The sequence below is a fragment of the Nicotiana sylvestris genome, chromosome 6 (assembly GCF_000393655.2).
Source record: "Nicotiana sylvestris chromosome 6, ASM39365v2, whole genome shotgun sequence".
NCBI classification, from domain to species: Eukaryota; Viridiplantae; Streptophyta; class Magnoliopsida; order Solanales; family Solanaceae; genus Nicotiana; species Nicotiana sylvestris.
The window spans coordinates 79,100,730-79,113,632 of record NC_091062.1 but is presented as its reverse complement, the minus strand read 5'-3'; the positions used below and the strand labels follow the sequence as shown (position 1 = coordinate 79,113,632).

At 37.6% G+C, this 12,903-nt stretch overlaps 1 protein-coding gene across 2 annotated transcripts; it reads right to left on the bottom strand.

Annotated features, from left to right (window-relative positions):
- Window positions 1–1,550: 1,550 nt before the first annotated feature.
- LOC104240010 (CBS domain-containing protein CBSCBSPB5-like) lies at window positions 1,551–8,509 on the bottom strand. Of its 2 annotated transcripts, none has more exons than XM_009794788.2 (14): window positions 8,225–8,509; window positions 6,081–6,249; window positions 5,786–5,918; window positions 5,539–5,709; window positions 5,302–5,383; window positions 5,097–5,210; window positions 4,922–4,988; window positions 4,610–4,715; window positions 4,467–4,525; window positions 3,371–3,477; window positions 3,150–3,283; window positions 2,492–2,577; window positions 2,294–2,383; window positions 1,551–2,121 (listed from the first exon to the last, which is right to left on the bottom strand). In XM_009794788.2, the coding sequence occupies exons 1-14, from the start codon at window positions 8,374–8,376 to the stop codon at window positions 1,939–1,941; spliced, it is 1,653 nt and encodes a 550-aa protein (XP_009793090.1). In that variant the 5' UTR covers window positions 8,377–8,509; the 3' UTR covers window positions 1,551–1,938. The 2 variants fall into 2 exon arrangements, with proteins under 2 accessions (XP_009793090.1, XP_009793091.1); XM_009794789.2 differs by lacking the exon at window positions 8,225–8,509 and adding an exon at window positions 6,536–6,640.
- Between the last annotated feature and the right edge of the window lie 4,394 nt (window positions 8,510–12,903).

Below are 12,903 nucleotides of genomic sequence, written 5' to 3'. Positions count from 1 at the left end.
TTTTTCACTTCCATGGCATTCCTAGCTCCACTGTATGGCTTTGGCTCAGGAGTTTTCAGTTTTTGTGTCGGGGTTCACAGCGCCCCCGATTTGGTTTCCACCTCCTCGAAGTAGGCCCAGTAAAGCAACATTGACAACATTGAGCTGGTTTGTCAAGTTGTCAATAGTTTGTTGCATGGCAGTCACCATGTCTGCCTCTTGTGCCCTATAGGCTAAATCCTCGACATGCTCATGTTGGAGTCCCTCGAATTTGCCAAAAATTTCGGTTGCCTCTGTGGCTGCCGTTTGCCGGTCTCCCTCGGAGTCACGACTGATGTTTTCTATGTCAACTTCGGCCTGGAGCACTCTGCGGTCTAAGTTGTCCAACCTTTGCACTAGGCTAGTTCTTAGTTCGGGCACCGTATCCACGATGGGCCGTAATACGTCAACTGTCTCTTCAAGGGCCGCAATGCGGTCCTCATGATTCACCATGGTCAGAAATGGTGGTAATGGCAATGCGTTCCCTCGTCCGATGTCGAGCCTAGGCTCTGATACCAACTTTTACGCGGCGCCTTCCTGAGATTCCTTGGAAGGGCGACTTAAGGCTAAGCAACTGATGTCAGTGCAGTTACTGTCCGCCAACTGAGGTCCCCTCCGTACGCTAGACGAGATTGTCAGTGTTGTACGAAAAAATCAATGTCAAGAGCAATTGAGAGAACAGAAATGAGAATTGAGAATGAAAGAAAGCTTGATTGCATTAATGAAAGCTATTACAGAAAGGCAACGCGGTATCGAGGGGGAGAGACACCAGTAAAGAGAATTGTTTGCTTGCTAGAAAGTTTTGAATGCTTGATCCCCCTAATAATGCTTAAAAAAAAATAAACCAAAGCTACAAGACTAGACTTGATTAAGCTAGAGAAACATAATGGAAGTAAATGAAATAAAACTACTTTATGTTTACAAAGAAAAGTACTTAGTTTTCTACAAGGCAGAAACAAGTCCGTTGTCAGCAGCATTGTCTTTGGCATCACGGTCTGCGCACGCGGCGCTATTGGCATCTGCCTGCGGCTGGGCGCTGGCAAGAGATATCAATGGGGCGACAGAGGCACATGCGCGCTTATCACTTGGCGCGGCCAAGACCACAGGGCCGTCCGTGACGCTAGGCATTAGGAGGCTTGCTAGGACGCCACGGGGCGCGCCCAAGGGGTCATGGGGTATGGCTGAAAAGCCGCTCATGACAGTTATCATGGTACTTCAACCCAATTGGCTAGTAATCCTCGATCCCGTCTGAACAGAAACCGCAGCCTTACATCACTGCAAACTACAACAAGCACCGAAAAAACAAAAGTTGTTTGGTTATTAACTTATTTTTATAACTTATACACAAGCTTCAATAGCTTAACGTTGCTCGATTTCTGCAGAATAACACTCTTAATTTACCCTTATTGTTATCTAATGCAATTATTTGGTGCATCTTCTTTTACAAAATCATATGAAAGTACCTCGTCAACCACCGGTTGCAAAGGATAGAAAACATAGTTAATTAAAGGGTGCCATGCGGTTAGTTAGAATTTGGGAAGAGAGACCAAACAGGAAGGAGAAGTGCATTCCTTATGTTTCTTCTTCCTTTCTCTTTTATTTCTGAAAGTATCGCAGCCCACATTTTAATTCCTGACATTCTTGGCACAATAAATTGCATTCCTTTTGCCAGTTCATTATTGAAGACAACTTCAAGGTAAGGGAGTTCTAGGGCGTAATTTACATCAGTATAAAGTATACAGCAAAACCTGCAAATCTGGATGCCAGGCAAAAGGTAAAAGTAAAACGATTCCCGTATAGAGCAACCATCCAACCATAGCACCAACATCCATTCAAATCAAATTGACTGATTGAGCTCACATGAATCGATGTGCTACTACCATTCCTCAGTCTATCAAGTGGTAAACTTCTTTCAAATAATCAGTTACCAGATCTCCTTAAGAATGCTAGTACGCCTAAACCTGCAACTAATGCAGCACCGGCTGCTACAGTGCTGTAGGCTGAAGCCCAAGCAGATTCTGTATGAGCATAATCCAAACTACTGGAGCTTGAACCCCTTCGATGGCCAGTTATTCCTGAATAGTCTAAATGCAATTTCAGCCCCTGTTCAGGTTGATTTCTGTCATCAGTCCTTACATCGTATTCAAGATAAGATGGAAACAACATCTAATAACTAATTCTAACTCAATCTTCTTTTCTGTTATTAGGCTATATGCTCATTCACATCAACTAAATCATGCATCAAAACCCAGGGCCAGAGGAAAGCCAATCATACCTTCCAACCTGCAGATCTTGCATGGTCAACAGCTGCTGTAAGATCACTATCTGATGCTAATACAACCTTGTCATGATCTTCATCTTCATACTGCAAGAGAGTAATTGCCTTGAATATAATAGTTAACTTGCTCAAACAAGGAAAACCAAGGGGAGGAGAAACATTCAAATGTACGAGGAACAATTAGAAAATTCCAACCAGAATCTGAGGAAGATTGTCCCGGTCAATGTCATCCCCCACTCTCTGAATGATTGCAGCTATAAGATCTGTCATGTTCCGAATATCTGAAATATAGAAATATTAGGGCCATCATGGGAGTCAAAATTATCATAACGATTGAATTATGAGGGAGAACAAAGCAGACATCATATCAATTTCCTAGAATTAGTTTCAGCAGACAATATATACAAACAAGTAATGGGAAAACAACAGTATGTCGCTCTAATAATAAAATATGAATAAGCAACAGCATTGCTAAATATACAATGCATGATGTGGAAATTCAAGAGTACCAACACAAAGAGCAAAAGCAAAACACAAGTGATATGAAAACAGTTGCAAGGACATAACTCCATAAATTTGATAGGAGTCAGGAGCCTTGGGGAAAGTATGACAGTTCAGAAGGCAAGTTTCAAGATGCCTGAAAAAGAGAAAATAGGGGTTTGCATTTTTAGCTCTGTTCACATGATATCAACGGTACTGCATGATTCAGTATCCTGATTCCTGATTGCATATATAAAATAATTTGTCCAATGCAACAAGAATTTCCAGTTAAAAGATAAACTTGGTCATAAATGACAACACTAACAAGTGCTTGCTTACTTTTATCAACTAAAAACATATTCTTTAAACATACCACAATTGAATCTGTGCATTCTTCCCTTTTTGTCTTCAATCTTGAATGAAAAACTATTTGGCTGGCTCGATGAAGGATAGGGAATAGATCTTCCTGTTTCTGCCCCTTCAGAAGCCAATTTCAAGGAACTGTCACTGGAATGTCGAATAAACAAAGTGAGGCATAATAAAAAAAAGGAAAAGAAAATATGAGTTCACAGATACGGAGATTAAGGCCTTAACCTCCGCGTCTCTTCATCATCATCCGGAGTCAATGCCATAGCTGAATCCCAAAATCTTTGCATCATAGAGTTTGCAGCTTCATTATTTATTCCAGCAGTATTTCCCACCTGGTTAGTGAGTAACAGTCCAGAAGTAAATCTCCACAAACTTTGAGAAAAAGGACTTGACATATTAAATATAGAAACTAAGATTAAATACTGTGCGACAAGAGTTTCAGCATTCCAAAAGATTGTTTGCTACTTTAACAATAATTACATCCTAGAATACCTTAATTTTGACATATTAATAGTTGAAGAGTGCCTCAAAAAGGTAATGCTCATGTTAAGTTTCTAGTCAATTACTGAAACAATAAACAACAACAACCACCCAGTGAAATCCCACTAGTGAGGTCTGGGGAAACAATAAACATTTAAAATAGCATATGTGAATATTGAGTAGCTTTCAACTCAAAGCAAATACGACAACTTAACCAATTAATATTTAACTGTCAGTATGATATACAAAGGACTCAGGAACATAAACATATCTGCCAGGAAGCACACTGTACAGAAAGCACAAACAGAAGCGGTAACGGCTAAAGGATTGGTTGAAATCATTGATCAGAACTAAAATAAAAGGTTGAATATTAATACTGGCAGTGGAGGTCAAAATCAAATGCAAGAATCTTTGGAACATCCTCGAGCAGATTGCTTTTGTGGATCGTGACCGAAGTTAATTTTAAAATGCAACAAAATATAAAATAAACCTCCTTCGGTATTCTGTTAAAACATTCAACAAAGTTGTAATTTTTTTAATATTTGGTAAATTGACAACATATTTTACTTTCCTTAAGAAGTCAGTCTTAGCAAAATGGTAACCAAGATTTCAACTTGATAGATCCAGACAAGAATTTATATGTTTCTGAATATACACAGACAAATGTAAAGCTCATCAATGTAGTTAGAACCCTTAGAAGGTTTTTACCTGAATGAGGTAATTACTTACAAGGCAGAATTCAGAAGGTGAATTGACCACCAAAATGGTAGCTCAAAAGATATCAGTTGCTTATGATGAGTTGAGAAGGGAGAAATTAACATGTTTGTGTGTGCTGCCTTACCGTGGCTACAGCTGCATGAGTGATATGAAGCACATCAAGAACAGCAACAACAATTCCCTCTGCCACAAAAAAGAATTACAAATTTAAGCAAATCTAGAAAAGAATATAACCAGTCTCAAAGTGTAACTGGAGGTGAATGATACCTTTATCAACTACAGGAAGGTGCAAAAATTTCCCATCATGCATTGTATGTAAAGCATCAACAATTGGCATATCTATTGAAGCACATTCTGGATTGGGCGTCATTACCTGGATGTTAGATGCAAAATAAGATGAAAGCTATCAGAGATCAGATAACTTACCTACCACATCTCAAGAAAGGAAGGAAAAAGATAATGAAAGAAAATATAATTTCTAATTATTTAAAGAACTATTATTTAAACCTTTTACTTTGATAATGAACAGAGAGCTATTCAAACAAAGATATCCCCTCAGTTATCAAGAGGAGAGATTACCTTCTCTACGAGAGTGGACTCAGGGGAAAGATCTTGTGCCATGACTCGCATCAATAAGTCCTTTGAACTGCACAGTCCATGAGGCATATCTTGTCATGAGATGATTAATATGCTATTACACCATAGCACAGAATCTATGAATGTAAACAAGTGGATGCAATGGAAAACTGCTCACGTTAAAATCCCTCGTGGTTTGTTGTCAACTGTTACAATTGCAGAGCTTGTTCGACATTCGAGCATTTTTTTTGCTGTGGCTAACACAGTATCACTTGGTTCAACTGTAACAATCCTAGAAACACCACAGATCCACAACAAATAGTGACTAACCTGCAGACTACTTAGAAGATTAAATTATTCTAAAAAGTGAAGATATTACCTACTTTGAATTTTCAGAAATGATGGTAGACAGTGAAGGCCTGAACATTTGCTCCCGAAGTGTTTCTATAAATGTATTAGAACTTGCTATAAACAAGAAAATATGAAAAGGTCAATAAATATACTTGCAAGCCCAGTCAAATAGCATCATCCAATAACAGGAACTGGGCAAACAGTCAGTACATAGACAGTCCTACACTATACTAGTGAAGATTAGTAGCAACACAAAATTCTAAACCAACCAGAACCAGATGTCCCCCAGTGTTTTTCAACTCCCTCAACAGCAGCTGCAATGGCCTTTCCTTTCTCAGCTGCCCTTTCGAGGCGAGCAATTGCATCATAAAGGCATTTTGCTATATCAAGCAAAGCAACGACCTCTCCATTTTCTACAACTGGCAAATGTCTAAATTTTCCTGTCGTCAGGACAAAAATAAGATGTTGAATAGGCTTTCAAAAGTGAACAACTTGAGTTATTTCAGATAAACCAACCTAGCACCATTTTCTGCAAAGCCTCCACAGCAAGTGTGTCAGAAAGCACAAAAACAGGATTTTTCGTCATAATCTTTGAAACAGGTGTTTCCTGTATATTAACTTCTTGAGCAATAACCCTTGTTGCTATATCCTTCAATATGCCCAAAGGAAGTAAAAGAAAAGGATGCATGAAGAGTTAGTTAAAGCCATCACCGTTAGTAGGTATAGGAAAAGCATCGGTGAAATAGGCAGCTCTACAGACTTCTATTTACTAAATGTTTTTTACAGCATTTTTGCATAATTCAAGTCAAACCTTATCCGTCAGGATACCACATAGTAATGCATTTGAATCAGTCAACAATAAAGCATCAACTCGGCGAGCAGCCATCTTGCGGCAAGCTTCATAAATACTTGTAGTATCAGGTACTGTTAGGGCTTTTGATAGCCGCAGTCTCTTCACTGTGCGCTCTCCAGTCAGTCCCCTGTTCCAAATGTGTGAGAGAACAAACTATCAAAACTCAAAATAATCACACAAAATGATGATTTCAACTCAGAGTGACCATTAATGATCCCAACTATGATCTAAACAAGTTTTTAAAATATTACTTATCCTTACTAGCAAAGGAATCTCTTAGCTACAATTTGTTACTTAAATCAAATTTCACAGCATGTGCCAAGAATATAATAAAAAATCAAAGACTTTAAATTGCTAAGCAACCTCCAAAAGCTGCATCAGAAACCAAAAAAAAATTAAAAAAATCAACCAACCTAAAAGGGCAGAGCGAACTCAAACCAAAAATCTGAACAACAGAGCCTCAAGGAAGCCTGCACACTGCAGCCTACTGAACCACTCAAAAAGTATGATGGGAGCATTTGAGTATTGGACACTGGTGTATGGCCAACAACATGCTATTAAAAGAGCTGTACATAGGTGAATCAAGACAAATAACCAAGTAAAATGACCCCCGAAGTAGCATTTGTTAGTTGCAGATCATCTACAGACAACAGTGTTGTCAAAGGCGAAAAGCATTTAAAAGCTCCCCAGGTCTTTCGGGGGCTTTAAGCGCAAAGCGCAATTAAAGTGTGGGCTCTATTTTAAAAAGGCACAACGAAGAAAAAAATAAACATACATATGCACAACAACAACAACCCAGTAGAATCTTACTAGTGGGGTCTGGGAAGGGTAGAGTGTACGCAACATACCTTACCCTTACCCCTACCCCGGGGGTAGGGAGGCTGTTTCCGGGAAACCCACGGCTCAACATACGAGACAATAATATCAGAAAAGAATAAAAGAATAAATCTGTAACAACCAAAGAAACTAGATAAATAATAATTAGCATCGAATGAGACAGCAAATAAGTGGAAGGCTAATAACCCAATACTATGCAAAACGAGAAAAATAGTGTGCACACAATATAATCCACTAGCAATCCTAGACACAACTCTATCAGACTAACCGGTACAAAGAGAAAAAACGCTCGACTACCCCCTAACCTACAATCCTAATGCCCGACCTCCAAACCTTCCTATCAAGAGCCATGTCCTCGGAAATTTGAAGCCGCATCATGTCCTACCTAATCACCTCGCCCCAATACTTCTTAGGCCGCCCTCTACCTCTTCTCGTACTTGCCAAAGCCAACCACTCACACCTCCTAACAAGTAAAATATCTTTTTGCCAAGCATATTTATTCTTTAGTACCGCTCTATTCAAGATAGAAACTATGGGCAATTAGGAGTGCACACCTTACTGCCTTGCACACACTGAAGCACAGCGTAAGTGAGGCGAATCACCTACCCTGAGCTTGTATGAGCTTCAGGGCTTAAGCGTGCCTCAAATGAGCCTTTGACAACAATGACAAACACTTGCAGTACACGCGATTAAGCACTTCCATGATGCAGTTTTGTAACTTTAAATTAGACTTCGGCAGCACAGTGAGAATGACAATCATTAAGCTGAGATCCCAATTACAAAACCTCTTTTCCACATTGCCAATATTCTAACTATAAAGTATAAACTCTTTTCTTTTCCTTCATCTTGCTATAAATAAGCAGCAAATAAATATTCAATATCCCCCAACCCGAGCTCATATCCATCTCCCGTGTTCAAGTTGGGGAACAAATAAGCAGTGAAAGCATCAAATAAAGCTTAAATTTCACATTGTAATCATTTCGAGTCAGTGGCAAGACAAAATCAAACAGTACTGATGTCAATGGCGGAGCCACTCATTGGCAAGGGGAGTCAATTGACACCCTTTTGTCCGGAAATTACACCGCATAGATAGGTTAAATATTTTATTTTTATGTATATACACTATGTGTTGACTCCCCTTAATTTCTCCATATACTTACTTATTTATATTTTGACTCCCCCTCCGTCACTGACTGATGTTGATGGCCACAAAAATTTTACACATACAAATTAAGCATCAGTTCAAATAAAAGAATGAAGCGTACATGTTACGAGATGAAGAAATGGACTTCCGGTGAGCGGAATCAGGTTGCGCTCCTCCATTTTCGGTGGCTGCTTTCTTCTTAACGAGAGACGAAGAGCTCGTCAACGACATGCTTCTCCTCGACGATGATCCTCCTCCTTGACTCGTCGGCATCTGAACTCAACAGCAATCAAAATTATCCACAAATAACTTTGAATTTAAGATTTCAAAATTGAACAACCAAAAATCGTGTAATCACGTAATGGATAGTTTTCAACGGTCAAATAATGACAAAGAAGGCTTTGCTGTTAAAAATTGGAGCCAAAACAAAATGAAATTAAATAAAAAAGTGGAGTCAACGGCGGAGAATAGGGTTTCCGAGAAGAATATTCCGGCGAGGAAAAGGAAGAGATGGAGGGAAACCCTACGAAATGGGAGAGGGAAAGAGAGGATTAGCGTTTGAGCTCTGAATTGAATTGAATAATTTGTTGAGGACGCGTGTGCTGAGTGGGCCTTGGCCAATAAGATTGTACCACGTTAACCAATGACAAGGATTCCTATTTCACTGGAGGCCATGAGGTTGGAATTGAGACACTGAATTCAATTTTGGATTTTACTGCTAGTCCTTGGAGTCCTCAACTTTCTTTTTCCACTCACAATTTATCTAACACTATTACAAATAAATTTTCATTTTTGTCAGATTTTTTAATTATAAAAATTCTAATTCATATATGACGGAGGGCGGATCAAAGAGTGCGGGTCAAGCAGGAATGACATACTTCTAAGCTTGTAGCTTTTGAAAAAATGGTGTACATATCATCTTAGGCGAATACAACATAGGATGGAAGAAAAGTGAAGAGTTTTATAAGACATGATACAAGTTCACATGGTACGTGCGCTTTTGGAGCTCGATGTGACATAACCTAAAAGACAAATTCGTGCGGGCCTAGACCCAACGTGTATAATACGCATCATAGACTTGGGTCGTGACATCATAGGTTCAATGTAATTTCTAAGTAATATCAATATTTTATGTTAGTTGAAAAATATATATTTAATTGTAAAATTAAAAGGTCGAATTGGAAGAATTTGATCCTCATACTCTAAACCTCTTTATTCTTTTCAAAATAGAGAAAATAGCAATTGTCGATAAAATTTTGATTATTTGACAGTGTTAATCATGTAAAGAAGGAACTTTAATTGTCGGTAGAAATGATTTAATGGAAAATAGATAACAGCTACTTTAGAATCAATTCTTTCTCCCCTCCTCTTGCCTCCTTTCAACGTAACCCATGTGGGATAATTTTGCGTTTTCTTCCTAGATAGATTCCTTTGATAGCTAGCTACTTCAAGGTCAAGTTGGAGGCTCTCTCTATGGATCCTAGCTTTGCCGTAGCAGGTCGTGTTAGTACTGATCCAACTATGGATCGTAGTTCAGTAGTAGATAATCATGTAACATCAGCCATTTTGGTGCCCAGTGCACCTTGCCCCTGTATCTTTTGCAAATCAATAATGAAGCTAAGTAATCTTTTATGACAAAAAAAAACATATAAGCCACACTAAACTCCGAAGTCGGCTATCATTCACGTCGAAAAGCATATGCCACGACATCATTCTTATAACAAAATGATCAATTATGAGGTGGTAAATGTGATTTTTTAAATTAGAGATGATGGTCAGCATGTTGTATTGTTGTTTGTTTTATTTTTCTTTTTTTTTCTTAGATTAACATCCTTTCTAATTTCTAATAACTACAAACATTAGAGTAATTCGTAGTTATTAAAAATTAGAAAGGACGTTAATCTAAAAAAAAAGGAAAAGAAAAACAAAACAAACAACAATACAACATGCTGACCATCACAAAAGTTCTCTCTTTTCAGCTGCTCTCCATCCATGTCACTCTTTCCAACAGACAAATGGATTTCTCTTAAGCCAATGTCTCCCCTTTATGGGGAACTAAAAACTTATGATGTCCTCAAAAACAAATTATGAATCTAAATTTGTTTGGCAGTATTGGAAAGATGACTTTTAATACATATTACTATTAAATATGCATTAAATATATACTAAAATTAATATTCTAGTGGTAAAATTTCACTGGAGGTCATTCAACTATCTCTAAATTTCACAAAAGAAATTCAACTATTTTTTGTCACTTAAAAGTAACTAAAGTATACCATTGTCACTTAAAAGTCACTTTGACTCAAACCCTTACCATAAATCTTACATGACATTAAATTTAATGAGAAAAATCGAAAAATAAATACCACATCACCTTAAATGGATCATACCCACTTTAAATCCGTTTGTCTTTAAATTTGATTTGACCCATAACCTAATGGGTTTCAATAAAAAAAATCACTGTTTCTCCTTTTCTCCTAACAAAATACATCCGACCAGATTAGTGAATTCGAAATAGTTTGTATGAAGTTACTCTAAACTTTGATAAGAGTCTTTAAACTGCAGTTGACTCACTGCAATTTACTCCATATAAGGATTGCATTTGCTTCGAGTAATGTGTCTCTAATCATAAAGTCTTGCATATTGAAGGTGGCACGTTCATCGCGTTGAGACTGGAATAGTTCTGATTGTGCCATATTTGCATCTTGTGTACGGATAAAATCGGGGGTAAAGGTTTTTCCCGATTCCCCGATAAGGGAACAAGAGGGAAGCACGGTTCGACACAACTACAAGCAAAGCCGAAGGACCCCTCGTATCGGAACCAAGAGGAGTGAACGATGTATCTGGGATCAGGCACGGCAAAATAACGGACCCAGACCAAGTAAAGTATCGGGACTATGGGGAAAAAGAGAAACAGTTAGGCATGACAAGTAAGGAGACGTAATGTTAGCTCTCAACCGGATATTATGGCGCGAATCCCGTCCGATATCAACTGCGGATCGGCATTTACCAGAAAAAGAAGATTATTACCTTATTTAAACTTGTACTAGGACTGAAATTCCCCTATTATATAGAGGGAGACCTTCTTTTATTTTGTCACATTATTGATAGGCAAATCAAAGTAATAAAAGTTCATTTTTGTCTTCTAGCTATTATTAAAAGTGTTCTTCAGTTATTCTTTTCTTTAATCGCAATTGAGCTTATATCGCGGGTCTGATCAAGGCCGAATTTCAGTGTTCAACTTAAGATCATGCTTGATCATCACATTACAATTGGTTTGATCGTTCATTTTTTTTAACTTAATTACTTGTTGTTCTTAGTTCATTCGTATTAAATTAAATCACATATCCTTGAAACAGTGTATAAATTTTATTGTTCCTCATTTTTTAGGGTAAACACATCTATCTGTTGTACTAATTTTTGTAAATTGCTACTGGAAATTGTTGTTTCCTGATTGTTACTATTTGATGCTACTTTTTTCTCGTCTTTCACTAGAATTGCTGCTCTCTGATTGATACTATTTGATGCTCCTTCTCCACCTCCACCTCCCCCCCCGCCTTATCGTCCTTTGTCTCCTTCTTTCTTTCTTCCCCCTATTTCTTCGCCTTCTTCTTCCTTCTCTTTCTTTTCACATTTTTTAAGCCGAGGATCTATCGAAAATAACCTCTCTACCTCTTCAGGTAAGGATAAGGTCTGCGTACACATTACCCTTCCCAAACCCCACAATGTGAGATTATACTGGGTATATTATTGTTGTTGTACATCTAGTTGTTGTAAAGTTGCATGCCTGCTGACTTTTGTCACATTACTTGAACAGTAGTGAGATATATGAATGCTTGTATCCGTTATGTAAAACTATATAAGAAATAACTTAATAATACCATGAAAATCGAGCAAACACTTAGGGTGTGTTTGGTATGACGGAATATATTTTCCTGAAAATATTTTCTCATTTTCCACTGGTTGGTTACACAAAATAATTTGAAAAATATTTTCCTAGATATCACATTTTCCTGAAATTGGAGAAAAATGACTTCCCTAGAAAAAGTTCGGAATTTTTTTTCAAAAACTCCACCTATCCTCATATCTAACCCCCAACCCCCTCCAACTTCAATTTTCTGTTCTTTTTCGTTTTTCTGCACCACCCAACCACTCCAACCCCGTGTCAACCTCCCCCCCCCCCCCGCGCAATAAAGAATTATTATTATTATTATTATTATTGATTTTTTTGTATTTTTATTTTCTGTTTTTTAGAACCACCTACGCACAACCCCCTCACCACCACCACCACCCCATAATTTTTTTTATACTTTTTTTTTTGTATTTTAATTTTTTGTTTTCTGTTTTTTCATTTTTTTAGTTTACATTAGGGTTGTTCACTCGGATCGGATATCCAAAATCCGAACCAATCCATTCAATTTCGGATTTCGGATTGTGTTTATTAAAATTTTGAATTTCGGATTGGTATATTTTAATCCGATCCAAAATCCGAAATTATTAGGCAATGTATAAATACTACACTTTAATTTCGGATAGTCAGTAGTTCTTTTACATCTTCCTCCAAGTTATTACCTTTACAATTGCTAGATTTAACTATATTGGCACTATAGTACTCTCATAATTGCATAAACATGAATTTTCTTAATGCATTGCCTCTTTTACAAAGAAAATATACATATTAGTTTGCAACTTTGAGGCATAATAATGCGATCCAAAATCCGATCTGATCCAAACTTTAAAATCTGATCTGATCCGATAAAATTCGGATCGGATTCGAATTGCACTTTCTAGAATCCGTAA